General features: G+C 36.1%; 6 protein-coding genes across 7 annotated transcripts; 4 read left to right on the forward strand and 2 right to left on the reverse strand.

Annotated features, from left to right (window-relative positions):
- Nucleotides 1-224: 224 nt before the first annotated feature.
- Nucleotides 225-3,941, reverse strand: DAL1 (E3 Ubiquitin ligase family protein). The gene is made up of 11 exons (XM_012977233.2): nucleotides 3,565-3,941; nucleotides 3,387-3,439; nucleotides 2,768-2,892; nucleotides 2,578-2,673; nucleotides 2,276-2,413; nucleotides 2,097-2,162; nucleotides 1,413-1,525; nucleotides 1,160-1,270; nucleotides 1,032-1,075; nucleotides 827-935; nucleotides 225-571 (listed from the first exon to the last, which is right to left on the reverse strand). The coding sequence occupies exons 1-11, from the start codon at nucleotides 3,636-3,638 to the stop codon at nucleotides 469-471; spliced, it is 1,032 nt and encodes a 343-aa protein (XP_012832687.2). The 5' UTR covers nucleotides 3,639-3,941; the 3' UTR covers nucleotides 225-468.
- A 1,494-nt stretch (nucleotides 3,942-5,435) lies between these two features.
- LOC105953539 (GTP binding Elongation factor Tu family protein) lies at nucleotides 5,436-10,073 on the forward strand. Its single transcript, XM_012977217.2, has 12 exons — nucleotides 5,436-5,814; nucleotides 6,150-6,225; nucleotides 6,355-6,447; nucleotides 6,555-6,629; nucleotides 6,891-6,995; nucleotides 7,144-7,234; nucleotides 7,317-7,522; nucleotides 7,870-7,953; nucleotides 8,662-8,724; nucleotides 8,801-8,863; nucleotides 9,394-9,634; nucleotides 9,741-10,073. The coding sequence occupies exons 1-12, from the start codon at nucleotides 5,633-5,635 to the stop codon at nucleotides 9,809-9,811; spliced, it is 1,350 nt and encodes a 449-aa protein (XP_012832671.2). The 5' UTR covers nucleotides 5,436-5,632; the 3' UTR covers nucleotides 9,812-10,073.
- Nucleotides 10,074-10,342: 269 nt separating this feature from the next.
- On the reverse strand, nucleotides 10,343-13,321 carry LOC105953545 (hypothetical protein). The gene is made up of 5 exons (XM_012977222.2): nucleotides 12,887-13,321; nucleotides 12,112-12,268; nucleotides 11,620-12,001; nucleotides 11,066-11,134; nucleotides 10,343-10,977 (listed from the first exon to the last, which is right to left on the reverse strand). The coding sequence occupies exons 1-5, from the start codon at nucleotides 12,974-12,976 to the stop codon at nucleotides 10,473-10,475; spliced, it is 1,203 nt and encodes a 400-aa protein (XP_012832676.2). The 5' UTR covers nucleotides 12,977-13,321; the 3' UTR covers nucleotides 10,343-10,472.
- A 1,671-nt stretch (nucleotides 13,322-14,992) lies between these two features.
- LOC105953525 (BTB/POZ and MATH domain-containing protein 2) lies at nucleotides 14,993-18,321 on the forward strand. Its single transcript, XM_012977199.2, has 4 exons — nucleotides 14,993-15,757; nucleotides 16,721-17,069; nucleotides 17,467-17,743; nucleotides 17,833-18,321. Exons 1-4 carry the CDS (start codon nucleotides 15,330-15,332, stop codon nucleotides 18,009-18,011), a joined length of 1,233 nt encoding a protein of 410 aa, XP_012832653.1. The 5' UTR covers nucleotides 14,993-15,329; the 3' UTR covers nucleotides 18,012-18,321.
- Nucleotides 18,322-19,281: 960 nt separating this feature from the next.
- Nucleotides 19,282-21,183, forward strand: LSM2 (Small nuclear ribonucleoprotein family protein). The gene is made up of 3 exons (XM_012977207.2): nucleotides 19,282-19,422; nucleotides 19,509-19,667; nucleotides 20,751-21,183. The coding sequence occupies exons 1-3, from the start codon at nucleotides 19,420-19,422 to the stop codon at nucleotides 20,868-20,870; spliced, it is 282 nt and encodes a 93-aa protein (XP_012832661.2). The 5' UTR covers nucleotides 19,282-19,419; the 3' UTR covers nucleotides 20,871-21,183.
- A 1,634-nt stretch (nucleotides 21,184-22,817) lies between these two features.
- LOC105957851 (RNA exonuclease 4) lies at nucleotides 22,818-26,104 on the forward strand. 2 transcript variants are annotated; one of them, XM_012981827.2, is made up of 7 exons: nucleotides 22,818-22,954; nucleotides 24,124-24,275; nucleotides 24,375-24,508; nucleotides 24,640-24,854; nucleotides 24,941-25,147; nucleotides 25,401-25,481; nucleotides 25,745-26,104. In XM_012981827.2, exons 1-7 carry the CDS (start codon nucleotides 22,905-22,907, stop codon nucleotides 25,986-25,988), a joined length of 1,083 nt encoding a protein of 360 aa, XP_012837281.1. In that variant the 5' UTR covers nucleotides 22,818-22,904; the 3' UTR covers nucleotides 25,989-26,104. The 2 variants fall into 2 exon arrangements, with proteins under 2 accessions (XP_012837281.1, XP_088672349.1); XM_088816223.1 differs by lacking the exon at nucleotides 22,818-22,954 and having other exon boundaries at nucleotides 24,124-24,223.
- Nucleotides 26,105-26,176: the final 72 nt, after the last annotated feature.

The following is a 26,176-nucleotide window of genomic DNA, read 5'->3' on the forward strand; positions in this document are numbered from 1 at the left end:
ATTTTTTTCGGGTCGTATTCTTCATAATTTGTCCCCTCGTTTTTGTGCAAGAAGAGTAAACGACCCTCGATATTCACAAATGTAGTGGCGTAACTATTCTCCTAATCACATTGTAAGGTGCTGTCTGTCCCATATGAAAACTCCAGGAACAGTGCAAGAGAAAGTGTTTTGTTTGTGTTTGTGTGTGTGTGTGTGTGTGTGTGTTTCTAGAAGACTAGAACAGATTCAAAGCAACATAAATACATACACACACACATGTGGCGCCCTTTTATTGACCGAAGACATATCACATATGTGCAAAACACGAACCCCAGAGAATTTCAGACACGTGCAAAAAAAAGACTTCGATTCTGATATTTACAATTGAACGGAAGATAAAATGGTATCAACGAAATAAGAAAAATGGACGGATACAAATACAGTCTCTATATCGACTCAGTCATCATGTACCATCTCATCGGTTGAAAGTCAGTGCCTGAAAGTCTTCACTACTTGATCAATTCTTCTTCGACACAATGGGCAGTTCGTCAAATGTGAAGAGCATGCCATACAACAGCACATATGACCGCACCTGAAAAGTAGATACATCATTAAACGCTTATTTAGTTTTAATTTCTAATTTAACTCGGAACAAAGCATCCAAGAAATTCACAATTAAGGTTAACTTGAAGAGTGAACGATCAGCTACACGACTGCATCCTACAAAATATTTATGGTGGGAACTTTATATGACGTCTATGCATACTCATAAATAAAGATGAATCAATTTTCATAAGCACGGGGCTAAAACAGGCACTACTGCACGCAAAACTTATCAAGAGCTTACGGGACGAAAACTGAGTTGTACTCCTGCTCCAAACATATCACGCACAACTCAGGTATAGGCCTTTCTTTATTGCTACTATCTGATCCAATCTCAGCTTCTCCATTTAGAGCTGCAAATCATAAGAGAAAGAACAAGCAGAATTTGATCAATAAGCGCGTGCGGGGACTGGCAAAACGGGATACGAGAAAGGCATTCGGCAAGTTACCTCCTTCATTTTGGCCAGCTTTTTTAGCTGCAGCATCAAGAACCCTACATGCACCATTCTTTTAGCAGCAGAAGAACAATTTTTTAATAAGAAGAAAAGAAGAAGAAAAAAAGACCCATAAAATATACCTTTTCCTCGTTTCCCAGAGACGTCTTCTGTCCATGATATATTGGAAAGCATGCTTAGCGAGCAGATAAACCCCAAACGCCGTCAAACCCATAGAGGCATACTTGTACAATCTGAAGGAACAAACGCATAATTTATATGGAATTTGTAACATTCATGAGAGTACGTTATAGGGAGGAAAATGTTCTATTTAACTATAACTGTGGAGTTTGGGACTCTGGGCATATGTAGAGAGAACATAGAAGATAAATATACCTTGACCATTTTCCGAGATTTGCAATCAGCTGATCAATAGTTTTGTCAGTGACATAAAATGGGCCTTTATGTGGTCGCTGAATTCGAATTGATCCAATGTCATCCTTAACAGCCTGCAACATGAGAAAAGAAAGCACTTAGCCACATAAAAGTAACTTAAGAAAGGAAGACCTTTTCCAAAATCTAAACCCTTCCGTCACAAGTAAAACCAAAGAATATCCTCACCGTCGGAAACCCAAATCAGAAATCATCACAACAAGCCAAAACTTCATAATTTTCCGACTGCTCGCCATACTAGTTAAGGATGTTGCATTTATCCTCCAACCCTAAATCACTCCCACCCACCCCGAAAATAAAGGACTAACAATTGACACCATTAGCTGAATATTAAGGTTAAAAAAAAGGAAAAAGAACCAGCTTAGTTTGGAGAAAAAACAGTCCTGTCAACAAGAACAGCACACCCAAAGGTATTACAACTGAAAGAGACTGATGCCATTGACTGATCGTGTAATTCCAGAGTAAACAAAATAGAATGCGGAATCTTATAGTCCCTTCTGCCCGTGTTGTGACATTCTTTTCATTTTTAAACAATATATATTCAGGGAATAGTTTCAGTCCAGTTTCAGTTTTCCAGGTGAACCATAATTCAAGAAGAATGTTTATGTGCCGTCTAGGAATTCATACCTCACCAACAACTGTCAAGGGGGAACCAGTTGGCAGAACACGTTCAATTCTCTTCACACCGAGCATCTAACAAAATAAGACATCATCATGGCAACTTGTGAGCTTGATGATATAACAGCTTTGCCATTATGAACTACACAACAGAGAACAAAAGTTAATGTGTGGATAACAATCCAAACCTTTAGGCCTTGAAGATAATCTAAAGTTCCACGCACTAGGGATCGTCCCGACTCCTCAAATACTTCACTTCCTACTGTTAGTACCAAACCTGTGGCGCCACGTGCTCCAACGACATGTACACGACTAGTACCGTCATCCTAGTATCAAAAGAAACATACCCATCATTACATAACTATAAACCCAAGATAAGACATGCACTGCACAAACAGCATCATTTTGCATTTCAATAAAGAGGTGTTGTTTTCATATCTAAGAATGTGTAATGCAAAAGCAGAGCAGGGAGGCAAAACACGAATCTTACAAGGTACCAGGGGACTTCTTTGCACATGGAAAGCATTAAAGCTGAATCTTGTATCCAAGATCCTGCATCGTTGTGTTTCAAGAAGTGCTGCTCTGCCTGGAAACATCAAAACAAAACTTTTTTAAGGTACATACTATTGCATTTAGTTTCTTAATTTCCTAATGTTTCCAGAGTTGGTAGGTCCAAGTACCGTTTGTTCCACAATTACACCTCTTAAACCACTGTACTCGCAATTAATTGGTGTTTCTGAACCAACCCTCCCTGACACTGTGACAACCAACGGCAAGACCTTACTTGCAGCTTCCAACAATTGAGCTGACAAAGAAGCATAAAAAAAATAACAAACTAGGATCAGCAAGGAAGACATAATTATTAGATATATTTCCTATAAGCATGTTGGTAAAAGCATCTCCTTCAAGTTTTTTCACTGGAACCAAGACAAAGCAGAAAGTTTCTTCGGGAATTTTACTCAGTGACGACACCAAATGTATAACTCGAGCGTGAAAATAATTGAAATTCTGCTATTTTTGTAGTATTCACTAAAATCTGGTCACAATGGTTCTAGAATACTACGACATTGTCCGTAAATTTGCAATCACATACACAGACTCTCATACATCAGGCAGGGTATATTAATCGATCACAACCAGGAGCAATTTTAACTTACTACGAAAAGTCGAAAACAATCACCAAGAAATTTCAGAATAATACAATCCAACACATTACAAGTTCACAATTTTGCTACAATAAGTAAATGCCCCAAAACTTAACCTACGAAATTAAGAGAAGAAAAGCAAAATTCCACCCACCCAAGTCCTTCAACTGATTCACTCGAGTTACAGACTTCAGTAAATCAGCATCCCTAAACAAGCAAAGCACAAAATAGAAAAGTTAATCACACAATTTTATCTATCAACTGAAAATAGAACAAACTATCGAAAATATACAAAACAAATTATTAAAAAAAAAATTAAAAATTAAGTAGACCTTCCGCTACTCCTGCCGAGGAGATAAAGCGCAGCTGCGCTCAGACAGCACGTGATTCCACCAACTGGTATCATCTTCAAAAAATTGAGAACACACAATTTTTACGCATTCAGTCGATTCCACTGTATCAGATAAAATTAAAAGCGAATATCTAGGTTTCAGAATTAAAGGTATAAATTAAAAGAGGGGATATAGAGGCGTTTCAACGTTTGATTTAAAGGGAAGAACGGTTGCATATGAATGTGGGGAGCGACGGAGAACACATAATCCGATACGGGATACCAAAACCAAATTGGACGACGACGAAGCACAATCGCTTGATAAAAACGCTACATAATTTATCTTTTCTGTTGAGACCAAATACAAAGTCGCGTTTCTTATGAATATTTTTCATAATTTTTTTTTTTAGTTTTTGTGGGAAGCAAAATTTGTTTGATTAAAAATATAACTTTTATCTTTAAACATAAGCTAATGAATACATCAATAAATTTAGGCCTAGTTTGTTTACCGATATCTGATTACATTGGATTAAGTGAGATTTGATTAATTATTTAGTCAGTAAGATATTTGTTTTGTTATATTAAACCTTGTATTAAATTTGTGAAATTATGATATTAAATCTGAATTGTCTAAAAAGTCTTTTAATTAACAAAATTAAGATGAACAAAATTCTTTTTTCCTCTTTTAATCACTGCCTACAAAATTAATCACGGGGGAGGGTGCTGCTAATTTAACCAAATAATAATATTTAATGGGGACTTCAAGTGTAATAACGGATTTGACTAAATACGAATCTCATCAATCGAACATATTTCTAAGGGCAACTCCAACCGAAGACCCCAAATTAGAGGCCCCAAACGTTCATTTAGGACTTGCTACAGTGTTTTGGGGTTCCTGAAAAAGTTTTCTACTCCAATGCAAACCATCAAATTGGGGCCTCTTTTTTAAAATTTATTTAAATTTATCTACTTAAATAAAATTTAAATAAAACTATATTATGTTATAAATAAAACAAATAAATTAATTAATTAAATAAATATAATTATGTATGTATTTTATATATATATATATATATATATATATATATATATATATATATATATATATATATATATATATATATATATATATATATATATATATATATATATATATATATAAATGTTTATAATTAATTCATTAAATAATTAAATAAGAATTAAACAAATACTTTAATGGCTAATCCGAATTAAACCCTGATATTAATACCTAATATCCCATCTACCCACCTGCCACACACAAAACAACCCACCTCCCCATTTTTCTTCTTCTCTGCACTCTCCCACCCTCGCCCTCTGTTTTTTTTTCTCCCTCCAAATTTTGATTCCCCATTATTTTGACCCCCACCCCCATATTTGGGGTCCAGCTGAAGGAGATCCCAAAATAGGGCCTTGGTTGATGGCACCGTTGGAATTCGATTTTGTTATGTTGAGCCATCAAATTGGCAGTTGGTCCATTTGGGGCCTCATTTAGGGCCCCCGCTGGAGTTGCACTAACCCCCTACTATTTAGTTACCAGAGCTTAGGCAGGTAGCTTCGAAGATCCTGAAGCTAGAGATTTGAGCCAAAGACACACAAATCGAGCATTAGATATTAATGACTTGTTTGACGATTACTCGTAATTAAAAGACACTTAAAGCTTATAAAATTATATTCTAATTAAGCTTAAAATGATGAAGTATTCATATTTAAGGATTAGTGAAAATTGTAATTAGAATTTTTTATGTAGATTAAGGGGCTAATACTAATTATATATTACAATATTATATTAACAAAATTGTTGTAACAAATTTGGGCCCATAAGAAAGGCCCAACGGATTACAATAATAGATCGAGTTCCACAATGAGGCCCATAAACAACCGGGCGGGTCGTAAAAAACCCGAAACCCCGAAAAGCCCTAGCCAGTGGTAGTCACGTTTTTTGGCTAAAACCCTGAACTGAACCTCCAAGAAACCTTCGACTTCTTCTTATAGCTTCTCTCATTTCTCACTATCTATTACTATCTCACTCTGCTGCTAGGGGAGAAAAAATGGCGTCGGTGGCTGTCAGGAACTCGAGTTCGAAGCGCGTGTTCACACTCTCGCCGCGAATATACACGTCATGCTGCCGGGGATCCGCTGTCTCCTCGCCGTTCTCGGCCGCCGAATTGCCGATCGCTTCGCATCAGGCTCCTAATCCTTGGTGGAGATCCATGGCCACCTTTAACCGGACGTAAGACGCATACTCTTATTGGCGAACATTTCTATTTCTATTCGTTTTTTTGTCGATTGATCCGTGCTTAGAGTATGTATATCATGTACATGTCTAGACTTTAGTGTAGAAGATCCTTGATATCGTAGCTAAATATTGGATTATGATGATGTGCAATTTAATCTCCCTATCTCTCCATATTTTTTTTGCTCGATGAATTTTGAAGATGAGGTTCTTCATTTCTGGAAATCTGATCCGTATTAGGATAGAAGAAAGCCTGAAAATAGGAGTCTGAAACTTTACCATTTGTAAATTTGTTATTGATATTGATTCGATTGGTGTGTTGCTTGATGCAGAAAGCCTCATGTTAATGTGGGAACAATTGGGCATGTTGACCATGGAAAGACCACCTTAACCGCAGCAATAACCAGGGTAAAGTTGGAAACAGTTAGCAATATTTAGTAACTGGAATTGACGGTTTCCAATTTGTATTTTTTTTCACCTTTCGTTTTTTGTACGATTTGCTAACTCAACATCTGTATTTCTTTTGTTTGTATGAAGGTCTTATCTGAAGAAGGGAATGCTAAAGCGGTTGCCTTCGATGAAATTGATAAAGCCCCTGAAGAGAAAAAGAGAGGGATTACAATTGCCACGGTTGGAGTCTTTTCTGTTTGCACTTTTATCTTTTTCACCCCCTAGATTCATGTACTTCTGCACATCCCTTTTCATTCTTAGTCTCAATATATATGTTGATGTTGCAGGCACATGTAGAATACGAAACCGCAAAGAGACATTATGCTCACGTGGATTGCCCTGGACATGCTGACTATGTTAAAGTAAGATTTGAAGAATATTTGTACTGATTTTAGATTAATAAAGTTATTGGTTTTTGTTATAGTCAATATAGACGAATTCTGATTTTCTTTCAAGCTGATAATACTGATCTGCTCTAGAGAAGGTGCTGGGATACTAGCTTAAGTTTTAATAAGTAATTTGATTAGAATAACTTCCAAAAATGCCGAGTTTCAATCATACTTTTTTTCGTGAATGTGGATATTGGAATTTCATGCGGTTCTCCTTTTTTAACAATAATGCAGAACATGATTACTGGAGCTGCTCAAATGGATGGGGGTATTCTTGTTGTATCTGCCCCAGATGGACCAATGCCACAAACTAAGGAACACATTTTGCTTGCCCGCCAGGTTCTCATCTTGGCCTTGATGTTTGACTTGAATTGAATCACATAGCTAAATTTTGCAAATTTTCTTTTATTTATACTTATATATATATTTTTTTAATTTTTTTGTCATTATTATTAACTTTTTTTTATGAACCTTCACTCTCACTCAGGTTGGTGTGCCATCGCTCGTTTGTTTCCTTAATAAAGTTGATGCTGTGGATGACCCAGAACTGCTAGAACTTGTGGAAATGGAACTACGTGGTAAGCTACAATTTATTATGTGGTTTAGTAAAGTCCTTTTTGATAGTTGCTGTAGTCTTAGATCACCATATTTTACTTGCAGAGTTGCTTAGCTTCTACAAGTTTCCTGGGGATGACATTCCCATTGTCCGAGGATCAGCTTTGGCTGCATTGCAGGGCACAAATGACGAAATTGGGAAAAAGGCTATTTTGAAATTAATGGACGCTGTAGATTCGTACATTCCAGATCCTGTGCGTCAACTTGATAAACCTTTCTTGATGCCTGTTGAAGATGTTTTTACCATTCAGGTGAGGATACCATGGTTTATACATTTTTGTGTTCCTTAAGAACTGCCTCTTGTTTTCCAGTTTTTTTTCAACAGGATGCCCTTTATATATTTCTTAGTTGCAGCTGCTTATGATATTAAATATACTTTCAACACTTAGTAGTAACCGGCTAACCGCATATTACATTTTACTTGTATTTCTTTTCATCTGTTATCCCCCCCTACCCCCCCTTCTTTGGGCGAATGAGGATGGTGATGGCGAGGTGTTAAATGGTTTTTTTTGAAATTGTTGAGCGCAAGAATTTGTTGTCAATACATTGTCTTGTTTGTACTTATTCTAACTTTAATATCTTATTGTTGCACTTAAAGGGGCGAGGAACTGTTGCAACCGGCCGTGTGGAACAGGGTATAATCAAACCGGGAGAGGAGGTGGAGATTTTAGGACTGTCACAGGTGAGTAATTCTTTTAGTTGGAATCACTCGCTATATATGTACTGTCACATTGTACTTACGTTATGTCAGTGGTTAAGATAATGCTTCCAACACGGTGGGGAATTTTACCTAGTATTATGTAGGCTGTTAGACAGTGTGGTTGTTGGATTTAAGTTTCTAACAATTGAATTCAATAGGCTTGAGTCATTGGTCTCGAGTCCCTTTATCAAATTTTAGACCAAAGTGTTGCTTTTATTGAGTTAGGGCTTCCGTGCTTGCACCTACAGAAAGTGAATACAAGCTTTAGGTTCCCATTGCATGTTAAGTTGATACTTTCTTTTGTAACCGCATTCATGGTTATGTAGTGGATAACATTAAGAGGCTTTTGTTTTCCGTTATTAAGGGCATACATGGCGAAAATTGGGTTTTGTGTCTCCGTAACCACGTTTCCAATGTAAGAGATTTTATAGCACTTCCACATGAATCTGTTGATTTGTTTGACTGTTGAATTTACCAGGTTGGAATATGGAACAGCCCTTCCTCTTGGTTTAGTTTTGTGTCACCTTGATCCAGATTAATTATTTCCCTGATTTCAGAAGGAATTCTACTGCATTTATTTGTATAGATATTTCTTGTATGTTCTTATACAAATGAGTTGAATTAAATGTATCTACTCTACCATATGCCCGATTGTTAGTTATAACGCTGGCCTGTCTCTTTCTGCTGTAGAACAAAATTAAAACTACAGCAACTGGTGTTGAGATGTTCAAGAAGACTTTGGATTATGGCCAGGTAAGCTTTTAGTTTCGTTTTGCCTTTGATACTGTATTTTTATGTTACACGTGTTACAAATTTCACATTTTGTTAGGCTGGTGACAATGTGGGTCTGCTTCTACGAGGCCTGAAGCGTGATGATATCCAACGAGGAATGGTTAGTCTCCTTCACTGGACTTTCTTTGAATCACTCTAATTTGGTGACTCTGTTCTTTATATGCGCAATTCTTACTCATAAGGGTAGTTATTCATATAGGGTTCTCGATTGAACTACCCGACATGGTTTTATCATAACAGATTAAGTAATTTCGGAAGTTTTTCGGTAAACTCAATCAGGTATCTGAAAAACCAAAGAAGAGAACTTCCTTACCTTGTATCTGCTTAGGCTTTCATTACAACAATATAGACCCAAATTCCCAAATTCACATACTTCCCAATTTCACTGCCAGCCCACCAAATCATGTCGGTTCATGGCTCTGAATTTCCTGGTTGAAACCTGTTCTCTCACCTTACACTAGTTACGCTCATGTGTATGTTATCTCTTGATATACGAAAAATTACTTAGACAAATGATTTGTTTAATGCATCATGGTACGAGTTTTTAACTTTTGTGGCTACAGAACGAACGTTGATTCTGCTCAAATAGTGTACTGTTTATTTTATTTCTTATGGATCTTTTTTGTGTAGGTAATTGCAAAGCCAGGCACTCTTAAAACATACACGAAGTTTGAAGCAGAGATTTATGTCCTCACAAAAGAAGAAGGTGGTCGCCATACCGCCTTCTTCTCGAACTATAGACCTCAATTCTATATGAGGACCGCTGATGTCACTGGTAAAGTCGAGCTGCCTGAAAATGTGAAGATGGTTATGCCTGGTGACAACGTGACTGCTGTTTTTGACCTCATATACCCAGTCCCTCTTGAAGCAGGTCTGTCTGAGTTTTCTAATAAATCAATAAAAATAAAATTACTATATGTATTTAACTTCTTGAAAAAATATATTAGTTACATCTATTTGCTATTTTCTTAATATAGGACAAAGATTTGCCCTGAGAGAAGGTGGAAGAACTGTGGGTGCTGGAGTTGTTTCGAAAGTTATAAGTTGAAATAATGGTTTCCAGGCAGTTTAATGTGCCCTTTTGTCACGAGAAGAAGCTTTGAGAACGAAGAGATTATTGTTTCTGCAGTCACTAATTTAATTTCTGTTGGCTGATAATCTCACCGCTGCAAAATGTTTTTTCGTACATTTTCCAGATATTCTGCAAGGGTCATTGAGAAGAATACAATATTGGTTTTTTTAGTGACTGGCGTTGTCCATAAAGTTCTCGTGTATTCTTTTCATCTGTATCAATAATTAATTTTGTTCTGCACTCGGTATTATTACGAATTGCTTTGCCGGGCTGACTAAATGGCAGTGAATTTAGGACCCTTCGTTGTTCATGTGTGTGAAAACCACACGATTCGAAGCCGGAGTAAGTTTAAAATAGTTGTAATGAAATTCCAGTTTCATTGGAAATAGCAGCACCTTTTAGTACACGTAACCGATCATCAAAGTCGATATACTAAACTCAGCAGTTCGAAAGCTATATTATTTTCACAAAATCTAGTCCGAATGGCAACAAAACTGAACCCAAAAATGAGCAAATAACAAATTGCACTCTCAATGAACAAATCCATAAGCACAACTTAACAGTCAAAACCATTTCTCACTAAATATACAATCAAGAATATATTATGTACTCGTTTCAAGCAAACGGAGAACATCAATCACGCAACCTTCAGCACCACAACAGCCATCAAAGCCGCAGCTCTAAAGTAAATATCCTTCAAATTCCTATCCAAATGGACCATCATTTCGTCTTCCTTTTCACCCAACTTTCTGGAAGTTTTCGTAATAGAGATAAGCGTATCTCTCAGTCTATTAACCGCCCAAGAAAGCCAAACGAGCCCTAAACCCAAACCGGTGGTCAAAAGCTTAGACCCACAAAAGGGCACTCTGCTGCAAACCACTCTGCATAAAATCGACAGAATTACAGCAATGCCAGTGCCAGCTATGCTGGCTGAGAATTGGGTCAGAAGCTGAGGCAGCTGTGGACCGGATTTCTTCAGGGACATAATCGTCTTTTTACCCTCTTGCTGGTTCCTGTCGACGATTATGGATAGAAGACTTTCGCATGCATGAAGGTAGCTGTTGCCATAGGTATCTCTGTCTTTACCTATTTTAGAACTTGTCTTCTTCTTGTGTGGTGTCTTTTCCTTCACTTTATCATGGCTGTAATGAAAATTAATTGCATTAACATATTAGCCACTGTACAAAACTAGATTTTTAAGAGTATTAAAGACGAGAGAGCATTTCTTACCTATTCAGAGACGTAACTTTCGCGTTTGCAAGCTTTGATGCCTCGGTATTAGCACGTGCCCTTCTTCTCCTGCCGAATGAAATAGAAAACGAAAAATTAGAAACGCGTGAACTGTGTCATGCACAGATATTAAACTGGAAAGTATTTGAGACATCAATTTCAGAAGAGTAAGGCTAGCATCGACGTTCAAATAACAAAAGCATACGAAAATCTACTTGATAACACCTACTTCCTCCGTTTCAAAATAAGTGTCGATTAAGGTAAACACACACAGATTAAGAAACCTAATAAATACCCTCCTAATCAATGGAAAATCCCCAAATCGCCCTTTATAAACCATGAAGAAAGATAAATTAGTTGTACAAAATGAATGAGCTTGAACAATCAATGTAAAGGGTAAAATTGGTAAAAAAAAACAGCGATACATTTTCAAGATTTTCATTAGGGTAAGGGGACTTTCTTAAAAAGGTTGCTCTATCAACTTCTTTTGACGCACAAAAGAATTCAATGGAAACATTTAAAAAAAATAAAAATAAAGGAAAAAACATAAATACCTCTCAAAGTAAGGGACCAGCATTGTCTGCTTACTGGATTTATTCGTGTTCTTGGACGAGTAAAAGTCGGAAATAACCGAAAGCATATCGTTCGTCTCAGTGCCAGTATAATTATACGGGACTTGTCCATCACCAGAATAATATGCTTCCCCCACTAAGTCCAATAAAGGCTCGTTGAAATAGAGTTCCTTATTTGGATATATAAGATAAGGCAGAGCCTGATCATCAAATTGAGGTCCCATTATTTCATACAGCATCGACAAATCCACTAAACCCCCAATTTCTTCGACCGATTTAGATGCAAGTAACTTCAATATCTGCTCGTGCCTCGTGCATCGATCAACGATCCCATAGCTAAAATGAATCGAATCTGGATGTGTTTCTGTCTTGAAAAAATTAAAGATTAAATCAGCGGTGGAGTGATTGAATAAGTTCGATCTTGACGTAAAAAAAACGGAAATAAAATAGAGAGAAATTTTGAGATGGATGAACCTTGAAAATCAATGAGTGGAGGCCTTTTGGAGATCGAGTCGATTCCGACAAAGTTATTGGAGTTGAATGATTGATTTTGCGGCAGATTTAAATTAAACGAGACGGGATTGACTTGATGCTGATTCGACCCGTGATAAGGGACGAAAGGTTGAAAATCCTGAAACATAATGAAAAGGGAAAACAAATTATAAAAAAAAAAAAACTAGTTTCGTAAGAAATATGTAAAACCTCCCGAAAGACGACATACATAATCAACTGTTCAATACTAGATATACTTACATGAGAAGAAAAGCACTATCTAGGGATGAAAATCAAATCAAAATACTCAATACTCATCGATTCAAGAAAGTTCGTTAAAAAATCTTGTTTAATCTCGATTCGTCAACACAATAAACCAAGGTTGAACACATATTTTTGTTCGACAAGCTTTGAAATCCGAATAGAAAATCCAAACGAACTTGAACAAATACGCGGCTCGACTCAGATTCGTTTACGTTCATCACAAGCATAAAGATCTCACAATTCTAGCCAGACAGAAAACAACATCATAATCGCGTAATTGAACTGCAAACAATTCACATAAAAAATGATGAATCCATGATGAACACAAGCATCAACACAGTCCATGCTATATTTCAATCACTAGAAGTAAAAGCAATCCAATTCATTTCTACAAAAACTCACTCATAAAACACAAACCCAATTAAATTAATTACAGAAAAACCCCACAAATCCAGTTAATAAAATCCAATTAAATAAATAAAAAAAAACTTGCCTCAGAAACCCTGTTAGAAACAAGTTCTGGATGGAAACCACCTAATCCAGGAGGGTAGCCATGTGACGCCATCAAACACAGCTCCACCATTTTTTTTCAATCTCACTTTCTCTCTCTAAAACAAGAGAAACCCAGTTTTGAGAAATCCGATTAGATTCCAATAAACGAGATTTCTCTTGACATCTTATTAATATAAAGGGGCCATTTTGATTATTTTTCGGCTTATCCTCCCCTGCACCTCAAATTTCATCCAGATTTTTATTCCCAAAACAAAAGGCCCTCTTTAATTTGCGAATTACTGACAATTGAGAAAACGATTGGAATTTGGATTCTAATTTGTGCGATTTTAATTAAGAGTTCGTGTGGCTGGGCTGCTTCGGGATTCCAGGTTGGAATTCTGAATGCGGACAAGAATTCCCTGTTCCGTCAGCTTTGTGGCGAGTGTTTATTCTTTTATTAATTAGGTGACAATTACACTTACTACCCTTCATATTTGATGTAATTACATCTAGACCTCTCTAATTTAAATAATTACGCCTACCTCCTTTGATGTTTATGTTAACTAACACTACACACATTTAATTGTTGATTTTTTTTGAAATTTAATTTTCATCCTAAATAGTGAGTAATTTAACTAAAATTAAATTTAAAAAAAAATCAAAATTAATTTTACTTTTAATACAATATTTGTTAAAATAAAGAAAATGATAACATTAAAGAATGTTAGAAAACCTTTTGCTCTTTTGAATGTAAATTAATGTTTTATTCACTGCATTGCAGTCTCGTTCATCTCATCTCGAGCTGATATATCTCCTTTGTCATTGCATTTTTTTCCTTCTCTAAAAAACATCAATTACGAATGAGAAAACAAAACTAAATTTATTTAAGTTCTCAAATTATACGAATCTCATTAAAATTTATTCCATTAGTTGTTTCATATTATAACAATAATTTTTTGATAAATTGGCATTTTATATATAATATGACATTAATAAACGAATAAAATAGGGAGAAAAAAATATTTAAAATATGGGGCTAATGTGCAAATACCAAAAGAAGGCGGACTTTGATTAATTGTAATTTGCTTTTAGTGGAAAAATGTAATCTTGAAATCAATCAAATCGCGAAGCTTCCATTGATTATACGCGCGTAAAGCTCCGTGGATGGCGCGCGTGAGCTTGTCTTTGAACCACACCTTTGAAAACGAGTGACCACCACAAACTCTTTTCGGGTCCCACCTCATAGTGCCAAGAGATGGTTAATTGCATCCCAGTCCTTTCCAAGTCGGCCCAGCAGCCCACTAGTTCAAAGGCCTAAATTTAGACGGGCCTTAATGGGCCCACTAGTTAAAAGGCCCACTTTCCCACGGGCCTTGATGGGCCCACTAGTTGACAGACCCACTTTCCGCGGGGCCTTAGTGGGCCCATTGTTTTGCAGACTATTTATTGACGTGTCAAAGAAATACAATATGATGATTTTTAACATTTGTTCAATTTATTTATTTTTATGGATATTTTAATTCAATTTTCACGATTGGATTTGATTTATTGCCCCGTCGATTCAATTCTTTGAATAGAATAATAGTAAGTGCTAAAAATTCATATTGAACTTGTTAAGTCTTAAGATTAAACATATAAATAAAATAAATAAACATACGTACATAACTACATAAAGAGTTTATTTTAACTGTTAAGTTGATTCGAGTAGATGTATTTTTCAAAGTACGAGTGGACAAATATTATATACAAGAGATAATATATCGGGTTAAAAGTGTATTTACCTACTAAAATGTGTATAGTAAAAAGAAGTTATTATAAGTAACGTTATTTTTTTTTGATAGTAAATAACATTAATAAATTAAATAAAATTAACGAGTCAAAAAGTCAAGGAGTTAAGGAGAATTAAATATTATCCAGCTTGGATTTTCTTCCAAAAGCTCTCCACTATGCTCCAACTACTGGAAAAATCAAATTAAAAAAAAGCAGGGTTCAGAAAGCCAATCATATTGTGCCAAGTGGAACGGTGTAGACTTCGGTTCACCACGGTGTTTGTATTCTAATATTTCTCAAAACAATAATTTACTGCCACATGACAGCTATAAATAGCGGTCGTCATTCGCTGTCAGCTCGTAATCTCTCTCTGTCCATACGCTCTCCTCTTTTTCTCTCTCTAGAAAAGCTCCCTCCTTCGTCGTCGTTCCCAATTCGAAACCCTAGAAATCGAGGAAATTTCTCTCGTGAGTTTCACAAACTTGAGATTTCCTCGCCCTTCGCCCCCGACCAGAAAACCCTAATCCATATCAAAGGTCGACGCTTGAATTTCACCCAGATCTGACCCAAATCCCCCCAAATTGCACCCTTTCAATTTCAAAATTCGATTTGAACGAAATAATCCCCAATTCATTTCGATTTAATTCTTTCAAACAAATTTGTGTAGAACATATATGGTGGGAATGGGTAGGGTTTACCAGGAGACAGCGAAGCCCTCGTCGTCGTCGGCCGCCCCATCCACGCCGGCGGTGACCACTTCCATATCAATATCGGAGACCGTTAATGGGTCCCACGATTTTAAGATCACGGGGTATTCTTTGTCGAAGGGAATCGGGATTGGGAAGTACATAGCGTCCGACACATTTATGGTTGGTGGGTATGCGTGGGCCATTTATTTCTACCCTGATGGGAAGAGTATGGAGGATAACGCTACATATGTTTCGCTTTTCATTGCGTTAGCTAGCGAGGGCACGGATGTTAGGGCGCTTTTCGAGCTGACTCTTTTGGATCAGAGTGGACGGGAGAGGCACAAGGTTCATAGCCATTTCGGTAGGGCGTTGGAAAGTGGGCCGTATACTCTTAAATACCGAGGCAGCATGTGGTGGGTTTTCTCCTCTTTTGTTTGCCAGTCATTGTTCGGGTGTTTTTAATATATCTGAAAATACAAAATATCATGAATTTCTCTAGTATAGGGTATTTGAATTGCCAATTATCTTGTTGAGTATGGTTTCTGCATCCTTATTATTCATTTTTTGGCTGGCCGTCTATGTTGTAGATATCAATTTTGTACTTTCTTATTAGAACTTCATGATACTATCTCGACAATCTGTTTTATATGACATATTTGTCGTCTGTTCATTAGATGTTATAGATTAACTGTGTTCTTTATTAAGGGATGCCTGCCTCCTGCAAATGTGTTTTTTGTATTTGGGAAGTTCGACCCTTCTTCGGGCGTACAGTGGTAGTTGTTCTTCGGAAATTCAATCCTCTATGTTTGTGGGGCAAGCCGACAAGGGTGTGAATGAAGTACTTAAGTCCTATCTGTGACTACTATGCACATTAATATGCAGTTATCTTAAATATTGGCTATTTTTTTTTTTGTAAATGTGCGAGCATGAAAAAATCATGTCCACTAATTCTTAGCAAATTTGCCTGCTTTAAATTTTCTTGGTTTCATGAGACTTTGCAAATTATCTATTTTCCGTTGAAAATGGATGGTGATGAATGTTTGCTGGTAAGAATTGATTATGCTATCTAGCGGTAGTGTAAACAACAACATATGGCTATTTACTTCATTTTTTTGGTTGACATAGTCTACTTTTATTTACTTGTAGATGTAACATATCCAGATAAATGCAGAATACCTTCATGTTTTAAGATTGTTAGTAAAAATAAATTGGAAATGCACATGCCAAATTGTTTGAAAAGAGATGGTCAGAGTAGTGTAAAGCTTATCTTCTAGTAGGAGCATGATATAGTATTATCTGATTGACTCTTGATCTTAACAGGGCTACCTAAAAGACATTAAGGTAGATAGTATAACATAAAATTGTTTTGGCTGCAGGGGATACAAGCGTTTTTTTAAGAGAACGGCTTTGGAAACATCTGATTACCTGAAAGATGATTGTCTTCAAGTTCATTGTTGTGTTGGTGTCGTGAAGTCTCACACAGAGGGGCCTAAGATCTACTCAATACCATTGCCCCCATCAGACATCGGTCAGCATTTCGGGCAGCTGCTGGAAAGTGGAAAAGGCTCTGATGTAAATTTCGATGTAAATGGAGAAAATTTTTCTGCTCACAAGTTGGTTCTTGCTGCCCGGTCACCTGTATTCAGAGCTCAATTATATGGGCCAATGAAGGATCAAAATACACAGTGTATAAACATTGAAGACATGGAGCCACCCGTCTTTAAGGTTTCGTTACAAATTCCTCTATATTCACAAAATGGAATCTATCCGTCCAATTTAACTATTTTATCACCAAGTCTTAACCACTAAGGATATATTGTGAGATACATTATAGTGCAATCTCTGAACTTCCATTTGATTTTTTTTCTGCATCAAAGTGGGGGACATTCGTTTTGGGATGCAGGGGGAGCTTTTTTATTTTAGGGAATCGGGGTCCATATTTTCTGGCCTTGTTTAATTTATGCAGCTTGGCATTTACTAACCTGGATAACTTGTCTCTGGTTCAATTTTTTGCATTGTCTTTTGCCTAGTGAGGGTAAAGGGTTGCAAAGCTCGTACACACGCACTAGGCTTACTTGTTTACAGGTTCTGCATGCATATGTAATGGTTATCTTCCTTGCAGGCTCTACTTCATTTTATGTACTGGGATACACTGCCCGACTTAGAAGAGCTTACGGGAATGAATTTGCCATGGGCCGCAACCATGATGTCACAGCATCTACTTGCCGCTGCTGATCGATATGGTTTAGATAGACTCAGATTACTGTGTGAGGCCAAGCTCTGTGAGGATGTTGCCATCAACACTGTTGCAAATACGCTAGCCCTTGCAGAACAACACCACTGTTTCCAGCTCAAATCTGTCTGTCTCAAATTCGTCGCACTTCCTGAGAATCTTAGAGGTAAGATTGTAATTATAAAAACAAGATTGTAAAAGGATTAACAAGCTGTAAATGAAATTGGGACTGATATAAGTTGAATTTTGTTGCAGCTGTGATGCAGACCGACGGGTTTGAATACCTTAAAGAAAGCTGCCCCCATGTACTGACAGAATTATTGGAGTATGTTGCGAGGACAAACGAACACTCTATTGCCATGGGCAAGCAAGGAATTGAAGCTATTCTCGATGGAAGTGACGTTAATGGTAGACGCGTTAAACAAAGACTATAAAAAAAAATTGCTAGTAACTTTCGAATAGGTGAGAATGAGAATAGCTTAGACTATCCTTCTTTGAGCTTCTTCTTATTAGAATTTTTTCCCCACCCCACCCCACCCCACCCCACCCTCTTGTTCCCTCTCTTGTTACACTCTTGTTCAACTGAGAACATGTTCATGTAGTTGACATCTTGTGTCTGTAATCTGATGTACAAATTTGTAATTTGTGTATGGTTTCCCCTCTTGGCTTGTATTGCTTCATTTGACACGGTGCTAAGATCAGATACTGTGTCTGGAATTTAGTATTCGAAATTTTAATATTGCAGAATTTTTAGGCCTTTTCGTATTTCTCCTTTTGATAAAATTAGGGATCCGCATTCAATTATATACGTGCACTGTCGGATGAAATTCCGCTCTCGTGCAAATTGAACTGCTAATTCTGATCAATATCTAAACTTCGGTAACAATATACTAACTTAATTTGCTTATGAATTTTACTGGCTAAGGATGAAAATTGAAACGAAAATTTTGAATTCGTCGATTTTGATACACAATTTTTGTATTTTGCAATATTACTTTTTTCTGATCACATTATAGAAATATAATAGCTTTCGATTTTCGATAAAAAGTTTGATTTCTAAAATCTCCGAAAAAAAGTTTCTTCATTCAGTTACACTCACAATATCAATTTTATTATGTATTCTATGTTATAGCTTAATCTTATATATAAAAGAAAGAAACGCTGGGCAACCCTAGAAAACCCTAATGGTATTTTTGCAATTATTTATTTTTAATATTTTTTTTGTGTTAAATTTCAACAATTATCAATTTCTTATTTTTCATCAATATATCACAACTCTTAATAAATAAAGAGAGAAATTCGATTTGTTAAATCTAAACCTATATATTTGAATTATAACATAATATGTAAAATTTAAAAAAATTAATGTTAAATTTTACTATGTTAATGTACTATATTTTCTTATTATGTATTAAATTGATTTTTTATTTTCACTTTCGAAATAATATCCCGTGCATCGCACGGGGAAAAAAATGCTAGTTAAATAAAAATAAAAAAAAAATTGAATTTTGTCGGTTCCTATCAAAAAATTCCGGATATGGAATTTTTTTCATTCCAAATCATAAATTTTCCATTTTGAAACAGAATTGGAAAAAAAAGGATATTTTTTTCCAAATAAATAATTTTAATTCGAGTTGTCCATTTTTCACGCTATTTTATAGAATATATCGATTTAGTGAGGACTTGACCGAACTCGGAACAAACTTTTGGGTCTCTTGTGCAAATTCGGGACTCTTAATTTGTTTACAAGGGTTTTTGTTCACGCGCATATATAGTAGCCCCCTTGATTATCAAGCTCCCTGCTACTACTTTCTACACTGATCTTTTCCCGCACGGAAGAAAATGGTAATGTATACTTCTTCTCGTGCTTCCGCCGTTTTGGTTTGCAATTTGAGATTAATTTCTCCGTTTGATTTTGCTCAATTTTGCAGTTGTTCTTCTCGTACTTCAAAGATTTGGTGGGAAGAGAAGTGACGGTGGAATTAAAGAACGATTTGGCAATTCGAGGAACTCTTCATTCGGTGGACCAGTATCTCAACATTAAGCTGGAGAACACCAGGGTTGTTGATCAAGAGAAGTACCCACACATGGTATCTTTTCTTTTTCCTCCGTAATTCTTAAATTGTTCTAGGGTTTGCAATTTTAGATTTTGAAATTCACCGCTGATTCTGCTGGGGTGTGTTTGTAATGAGGATTTCAAATTAGGGTTTTGAATATCCTGATTTGTTGGTTTGGGTTTAATTAGGGTTTTTAGGGTTAATATTTTCCCAATTTTGGTTTTTCTTCTGGTGTATTTCGTGGCTTGCACTTGGAAATAGGGTTTTGAGGGTTTTCAATTCAATGGATGCTTTAGTGAAATTCTTTTCGGGATTGATGTTTGAGTTGTTTTATGAAAACATTCGAACATGATTTTGAGTTTCAAGAGTTTAAAGCAAAACCTGAGGCTGATTTCATTTCCTTATGATCCACAGTCATACATGATATGTATTGTGACTTGAAGCATTTAATTGATTCAGTTCTTTGAAGCTACTAAATCCTAATAATATCAAGTTATACCACTAAGTAGATGCTAATTTCTATATATAAGAACTTTCTTGGAACTTCTTTAAGCTCTAAAGCTAGGTTTTAAACTTAATTTGAAATATTTGTAATTGCAAAAAGTTACTAAATCGTTCTACCCTAAATTCCTTACGAGTGGTTAGACTATTCTAGTTACTCTGTCGAAGTTAAAAGTATATTAAGGAAACCGAATTGTCGTTTCCAGAAGCAGTATAAACTTTCTAATATTTGTATTTAATAATTTGAAACGAAGCTTGGGTATTGGGATCCACTTGATAAGAACTTTGTGTCTGTACTCTGTATGAAGAACATGCGAGTGCACAAAACATCTATATTATACCTGCATTTACAAAATTCCTTACCCCCCACCCCCCACGCAATCGTCAGCTTCTTATTTTTTTTACTCATTCTTCTTTTTCAGCTCCATTTTCAATTAGCTCTTGGCTCCTTAGTCATAAGTCATCTATTCCTGTCAAGTAATAAGCATATACTTAAATATCCATGATGCATACGAACTTGTGATCTATCAACTGCCCTGCATACCTTATTGATTTCTTTTGAATGTGGACTCGTTAAATTTCAAATACTAATGTATTGGTATTATAACGTGGCAGCTTTCGGTGAGGAACTGCTTCATAAGAGGATCTGTGGTGAGGTATGTCCAATTGCCGCCTGAGGGAGTTGACGTTGAACTCCTTCATGATGCCACCAGAAGAGAAGCTAGGGGCGGCTAGTTAGCCCTTTTTGTCTCACATCAAAGAAGTAGTGGTTGCTTCATTGCACAATTTGAAAAACTTTTTTTTTTTTTTTAATTTTGTATTACTAAGAGAATAGTTCTTGGAAATATCTGCATGTGCTGTGTGGTAATCATTTGTTTAACGGGGGTAAGTAAAACCATTTCGAACGAGGCGCAATTTGATCGGTGTTTCGAATTCTGTGTAGTTTAGGCAAGACTTTGATGACTGATCTTGCAAGTTCTTGTACTATAATTGACATTGTGGCAATGTGATTGTTTAACTTCAGTCCTTTATTTTCGGACAAATTTAATCTGCAGCCTCTCCAGGATTTTATTTTTCGAAATGATACACAGGGTAACAATGCTAATGCTTTGAGATCTTTTTGTTTATTTATTTGTTTATTTTTCTTTTGATAGTAAATCTTGCACACTCTCTAATGTACACACACAATATATGACAACAGTTATATATATTTTTACTTTAATCAATGTGTAATATTTTGATATAATTACTGTTATAATGCAGTCTGAATAAATTTGATTGCATTAAGATTTGATGGTTAATCTCCACAGCAAGAATTAACATTTTGGTTAATGGATGGGATTAATTCTGGATTTGAAGGAATTATGGGTGGTAAATCTTTCATGGTAAACATAATCGGCAGTTTCTATATGGATTAAAGATTCCAACTTAATTCCCTTAATTGCCATTCTACTATTTATGGGATTTATTCTGTGTATCACTGAAACCATCTATCTTCTTCATTAATTCATTTTTTTTTCTGCTTAATTTAATTGTTTCTTTCAAATGGAATATCAAGGTTTCGTTCCTCCTCCGGTCGGTAACTCTCTCTCTCTCTAACTCTTTCTCTCTCTATAACTCTCTCTCTCTCTCATGATTCTCACAGATGATTAATGAATGATCTTTTTGTGGTGTTGCACAGATTATTGTTTTGAAAGTCACAGACATTTGTTGCAAACAATATCAAAAGAAATTGAAGAAAGAACTTTCAAAACTTGATGGTACATACATAAATCCTCCAATTACTATTTATTTTTTTATTAAGTTAGATAATAAAATTAAAATTCTCTTTTTTTTTCACCACAACTAGGTGTGTATTCAATCGACATAAATCCAGAAAAGAGCCTTTGTTCAGTAAGAGGCAAAGTGGATCCCCAATTACTACTCAACGCAGTTTATAGAACCGGAAAATACGCAGAAATTGTGTGCTCCGACAGCACGCCGTCTAGTTCCGAACATCGTAGAAATCCTTATCGGAAGGAAAATAATAACTGCCACAACAAGGTTGGAGAAGAACAAGAGGAGGAAGAAGTGCACAGGTGTGAAGATTATGTGCCGCCGTCGCCGATCGACGAACCAATGTGCAGAGATTACTACGGCAGAAGTCATGATCGGATGAGGCCGAATGTTCGTGGTGGTGCGCCGCATGCAAGTGGATATTATCCAGGCTTCCACGGCCGATTTCCTCACCCCCACCGTGCGCGTGGTCCCACTATGTATGATCCGCGGTGGTTCGGGGAGGCGCCGCCGCCGCCGCCTGGATATGGATTCTCCTCCGGGAGGCATTGGCCTGGATTTGGAAGCTACGGTTCTTTCGGTTATGAGAGTGGTGGAAATTGCATCATAATGTAGGGATTTGCTCATTTGATTATCTATGAAATTAATAAATTAAATAAGATTATATTAATTTTGTAATTTGTACTAATTAATTATTTAATTTGATTCGTTAAACTTTGGTATCATTTATTACAGCCTCATTGGATTATCTATGAAATTAATGTAAATTAAATAAGATTATATTAATTTTGTACTAATTAATTATTTAATTTGATTTGTTAAATTTTGGTATAATAATATTTAATTAGAAAAAAAATAAATTGAACTTGGTCGTATATAAATGTTTTCCGTTGGAAAATAAATATTAAAAAACGAGAGTCCGAGTTGCGAAATATATCGGCTGCTAGGTGGCGTCTACACCTGTCAGTAATTTCCTGAGCAGCCATCGCAGCGATGGAATCCGGCGACGATCCTTGCAAAACCCTAGCGAAATCAAATACGAGGTCGTTTTTCTTTCCCTTTGCTTCCTTTCTCCGGCTTATTTATACTTGACAACTGCGTGTAATTCCAGAAGAAAAAAAATCATTTTGAAAATGAGAAGAAATGGCAAACTTTTATCTGCATTTTCCTTATCCGACGATTGCAATGTTGAATTGCTGGATAGTTTTTTTTTTTGAGTGTTTAGCGCATCAATAATCCATCGGAGAACTGTTTCAATCGCCTTCAACATTGTTAGTTTTTACTATTATAGAGTCGTACCTATGGAAGAAGGCTACGTAGGTTGCTTTGGGGGGTGGTGGTGGGTGGGGTGGGGGTTGGCTACTCATTACTCAAGTAGGCTTTCACACTGCCATTAGGGAAAGAAATGCCTCTTAATGCATTGATAGATCTCTATTGTACCGGAATTAGGCGCGCGTATTTTTGCTGTCGTCAGAAAACCGAAAACCTATAAGACGGTTGATCTTATTAATTAGTGATTCCCTCAGTATATCTTTTTGTTGAATCGACGGCTTACTAAACAATAAGTCATTCGATATCAGTTCTGGTTCTCTAAATTCCGTGTTTTGTTGATTTCCTTAGTTGTCCTTACGGAAAAAAGTTAATGCTGTAAGTTACTTTGGTTGTGCGTGCCACGTTTCAGTTCTTGTTGTGATTACCAATTCTTAATCATCTGCTATGGTGTTTTTGAGTCCCATTGAAGAGATTTAAATTGGATCTTCTCCTGATTGGTGCTCCTATTGTTTTCATTATTCATTTATGATTTGAAAAATTAAGATTTGGAAATCCTCAAAACTCGTGCCCAAACACGATTTGACTGTCACAGTTTTTACTAAAAATGCAAACATATATTACTGCTTTTGAAATTCTTCTTCTAAAATACATCTATTTGAATAAATGACTTGGATGTAGGATTTGACTGCTACAGTGAACTTTGTCTCTCCCTATCTACAACTCAAAATACAAATAAACATTGTTTTATTATTTTTTAAGACCATTTCCGCTTCGGATATGTTTCCAAACATAAGAATTAAAATACGTAAGATTTGCATGAATCGGTTTTTGTAGTTTGTACTCAATCACCTCTACATACTTCGACCATATTAGTTTTATTCCGTTGTTTGGATTAATTCCCAAGCCTATCGACCAGGCTTACGTTTGATTCTGATTACAGGCACAAGTGTGCAGCATGTTTCAAGCAGTACAAGAAAAGGGAACATCTCATTGCACATATGAAAATCTCTCATCACTCTGTTCACCAACCTAAATGCGGCGTATGTCAAAAACATTGCAAATCCTTTGAATCATTACGGGAGCACTTAACTGGTGAAATATGTTATTGTAGTTGGAATATATGTCAAATATTGATTATGGTTCCCTTTTTTTCATCCTATCACCATTTTTGTTTTCTGTGGTAATAAATAGGTCCACTGGCTAAACGAACATGCTCGGAAATTTTTGCTGAAAGAGGTTGCAAGTTCTGTATGAGAATTTTCGACAGCCGAGTTTTCATCGATGAACACCAAGAAATGTGTTGCTTACCTGCCCCTGTTCCTCTGGTGAGTTTGAAAATTGTACTACTTTTACTACCATATTAATTAACTAGAATGTCCATTTTAGGTAATATAATGACCTCCTTGCATTACTTAGTGCGCGAATATTTACTTGATTTTCTTACCATGTCAAACAGGGAACAATGGAGATGACTTGCACAGAATATCTAATTTATGATCCTCCAGAAAACATCGAATACGGCAGTGAAGCTATTGCTATGGATTGTGAAATGGTTGGTGGTGGAAGTGATGGAACGCTCGATCTCTGCGTGAGGGTATGCCTTGTTGACGAGGACGAGAAAGTGATTTTCCACACTTATGTACTACCTCCAATTCCTGTTACTAACTATAGGTATCATTTTTTTTTTTTTTTTTTTTTTAAATTCTTTTTCGTATAGGCATCAATGATGCTAGTTCTAAAAAGGAATTTTTCTTTAGGTATGAACTCACAGGTATCAAAGAAAGCCATTTGAGAGATGCCATGCCGCTCAAGGAAGTCCAAGAAAAGATTCTCCAGATTCTCTACAACGGAGAATCGATTGGGATAGTACGCTTGAACGGTGGAAAAGCTAGACTTCTTCTAGGTCATGGCGTTCAGCACGATCTAGACTGCCTAAGAATGCATTATCCCGATCATCTGCTGAGGTGAAGTCAATCTGTGGTCGTTAAAGGTCGTTTTACTGCTTTCGTGAACCACAATAAACTGATTCAGAATTTTTTCAAGAAGTAGATGTATGGATAGGATTGAAAAAAATTATTTATTTTAGACTGTAACATAAGTTCCACTCGAGGCTGGAGTACATTATAATCGTAATTGTGCTACAATAGTCAGTAACGTTTACACTTCGTAAAAATAAGATTATTATTATAAAATAAAAATCACTTTTCCAACATGCAGGGATACAGCAAAGTACCCTCCTTTAATGAAGACGAATCTCGTGAGCCACTCACTCAGATACCTAGCCAAGACACATCTTGGGCAAGTTCTTCTCTCTCTCTTTATTATTATTACGTCTTCCTTACAGATTGTCAAGTTATAATTTATGCATACACCATTTATATCTCACATGCACGCATAATTACTTAAAGTAAAAAACAATCATCTCGAGCAATAATGTGTTTTCAATTGCTTAAAATTGAATTTTGCTAGAGCTTTCTATTCCAATAGAAAACACATGATGCAATGCAAGGAACATGAAAATGTTCAATTTCACTCAAATATGGGTTTTTTTGGTGTAACAGGTACGATATTCAATCAGGGATGCACGATCCGTACGAAGATTCTGTATCTGTAATGAGGTTGTATAAAAGATTACGCTCCCAAAAACACCAAGCAAGACAAATGGATGTGTCATTGGCTTCTGCTCGGAGTTCACTGAGTTCGACTAATGGTTATGATTGGAGTTACAAGGAAACTGAAAATATGAACCCCGACGAGCTTTTTAATCTCTCAAAACCAAATTACAAATGCTGGTGTTTGGATTAGCCATAAATTATTGCATTTTTTTTTGTTATCTACATTCTCAGGTTGAGTGAGGTTTTCAAAGATAATGATACAACGTGAATTCAGATTTTATTACATTTTTTATATATATTTAAAAATTAGATTTCCCCTAATTTTATAATGTTGAAAAAGTCGTGGAAATATTATTTATCTAAATTCTAGTACGAATG

Source organism: Erythranthe guttata, chromosome 4 (assembly GCF_056151865.1).
Source record: "Erythranthe guttata isolate IM_541 chromosome 4, IM_541, whole genome shotgun sequence".
NCBI lineage: Eukaryota > Viridiplantae > Streptophyta > Magnoliopsida > Lamiales > Phrymaceae > Erythranthe > Erythranthe guttata.